The sequence below is a fragment of the Alligator sinensis genome, unplaced genomic scaffold (genome assembly GCF_000455745.1).
Source record: "Alligator sinensis unplaced genomic scaffold, ASM45574v1 scaffold27_1, whole genome shotgun sequence".
In the NCBI taxonomy this organism is placed as follows: Eukaryota; Metazoa; Chordata; order Crocodylia; family Alligatoridae; genus Alligator; species Alligator sinensis.
In genome coordinates, this window is record NW_005842554.1 from 690,811 (window position 1) to 693,387 (window position 2,577).

Here is a 2,577-nt window from a genome sequence, read left to right on the forward strand (position 1 = left end):
CGCCTCCAGGGGCACACATCGTTCATGATTTTAGAAAAAAGTGGGTCCCTTCCAATTGCAGACCACCTGGGTATCCTAGTTATCATGAATATAAAACAGAAGTTGTGAAGTTCAGTGAAGTGTAGGCCACAGAATGAGGGCAAGACTTCATTCAGCCCCGTTGTCACTGATGGATAGGAAGCAGGGAGAGTCCTTTATGGATGCCTGTGGGAGGCCAGTTCTGCTTACCTTACTCAAGCATGTACCTTTACTGGCATCAAATGGGTAAAGGAAGCAAAATTTGGCCTGTGGTAGAATCAACATAGTTATTTTTGTTAGTTCCTCCTTTGTTGGCTAAATCCTGATCTCCCTGAGTTCAATTAGGAACTAGTCCTAAATGAATCTTTCTTTTCTGACTTGTCTGAGTCTGGCCAGTGACTTCCAAAAAATGAAGGATTACACAGTATCATAGAATCATAGAAATTAAAGATCATTGAGTCCAACCCCCCTGCTCTGGGGGGAGATACTGCTGAAATGAAATGATCCCAGCAAGGTGTCTGTCCAGTCTCCTCTTGAAGACTTCCAAGGCTGGGGACTGCACCACTTCCTTCGGAAGCCTATTCCAGATTCTGGTCACCTTTGCAGTAAAGAAGTTCTTGCTTACATCCAACCTGAAACCATCCTCTAACAGTCTATGGCCATTGCTCCTTGTCCTCCCCTGGGGCACCCTAGTGAACAGTTTTTCTGTCAGCTCCTGATATTGACCCCTTACATACTTATAGATGGCCACAAAGTCCCCCCTTAGTCTTCTCTTCCCCAGGCTGAACAATTCCAGATCCCTTAGTCTTTCCTCATAAGGTTTGTCCTCCAGGACCTTAATCATTCTTGTGGCCCTTCTCTGGACCCTTTCAAGATTCTCCACATCTTTTTTGAAGTGCAGCATCTAGAACTGGACACAGTACTTTAGCTGGGGTCTCACCAGCACCGAGTAGAAAGGAAGTATCACTTTCTTAGCCCTGCTCGTAATGCATCAGCCAATGCATCTCTGTATGCCATTAGCTCTGTTGACTACAGCATCACACTGGCGGCTCATGTTCATCCTGTGATTAACCATAACCCTGAGGTGCCTTTCAGCCATCATGCTGGCCAAGACACCTCCTCCTGACCTATATTCATGTCACTGGTTACTTCTTAGGAAGTTGGCCATTGCTTATTTTCTTAGTCTCATGCAATGAAATATTGTCTATTGTAGCTAGTATTGCAACAAAGAAACTGGTATTAAGACCTATGTTGATATTCACATTCAAGTTTGGATGCAAGACTGAATTTGGTCTGGGTTTGAATGTAATTACATTGAAATTCAGGAGCTGGTTTTGCAAAATTCTTGCTCCCTCTGAAAAATATCTCTCTTCTAATTATGAATCCAACCCAGACCCAAATGCCTTAGGCCTAAAGGATTCAAATCTGAGTTCTATACATCTGACCCCAAATATGCCAGTGTATGGGTTCACATATTGGCATTGGGTCCATTACCAGCACATGTGACCATCCTTTTACATCCATGCTCTTGGAACATGTCTGGTTAACAATATAAACAGTGGTCCTACAATCCCATGTGTAAACTGCCAAAGAGAGGACATGTAAGTTTTCTAATGATTTTGCCTTACTTTCATGGGCAGTTACCACCCTGGAGACAACTCTCTGATACTGAAAAAAGCCTGACGTCTATTAATCACATATGCTTCCTCCCCCACTCTCTCAGCTCCTGGCAGAAGACTGGCCATTTGGAGTGCAAGTGTGCAAGCTGGTCCCATTCATTCAGAAGGCCTCTGTGGGTATCACTGTCCTCAGTCTCTGTGCACTCAGCATAGACAGGTAACGTACCTATCACCACCACCACCACGTTCTCCAGCTGGACCAGTTTAATCATAGTGTGGCCATTTACTGTAACACACCCCATGGCTCCCCCAAACCAAAGTCAGAGAAGAGTTTAATATACTGGAAGTTAGACTCAGGCTCGCACAGACGGTCCCTTACTGACATCCAAGGAAGTCTAATTTGGTTTAACACACCTGAAGGGGAAATGGAAAAATGTGGAAGTTAAAGTTGGCTTGGGGCTACTTTAATCCATCCCTTTGCAGTCCTTTTGATCAGGCCTGTTTCTTGCTGCTTTCTTATAGTTTCATAGTTTCATAGTAGCTAGGGTCAGGAGGGACCTGAACAGATCATCTAGCTTGACCCCCTGCCACAGGCAGAAATGAATGCTGGATTCACAAGACCCCAGACAGGCGATCATCCAACCTCCTCTTGAATTTGCCCAAGGTAGGGGCAAGAAACACTTCCCTGGGAAGTTGGCTCCAGATTTTGGCCACCCTAACGTAAAATATTGCCTTCTGATCTCTAACCTAAACCTATTCTCCATCAGCTTATTACCATTGTTCCTTGTTACCCCAGGTGGTGCTGGGGAGAAAAGGGCTATACCTATTTGCTGTTGATCTCCCCTGATGAGCTTGTAGGCAGCCACCAGGTCCCCCCTCAGCCTCCTCTTGCTGAGGCTGAACAGGTTCAGGTCCCTCAGTCTCTCCTCATAGGGCCTGT

General features: G+C 45.3%; 1 protein-coding gene across 1 annotated transcript in view; it reads left to right on the plus strand.

Moving 5' to 3' along the window:
- The window catches only part of LOC102382089 (endothelin receptor type B-like), a 29,019-nt gene that overhangs the window by 17,548 nt on the left and 8,894 nt on the right, over positions 1 to 2,577 (plus strand). Inside the window, exon 3 of the mRNA XM_025213855.1 lies at positions 1,742 to 1,854. Coding sequence (XP_025069640.1) covers positions 1,742 to 1,854 — 113 coding nt within the window. The remainder of the gene's footprint in view (positions 1 to 1,741; positions 1,855 to 2,577) is intronic.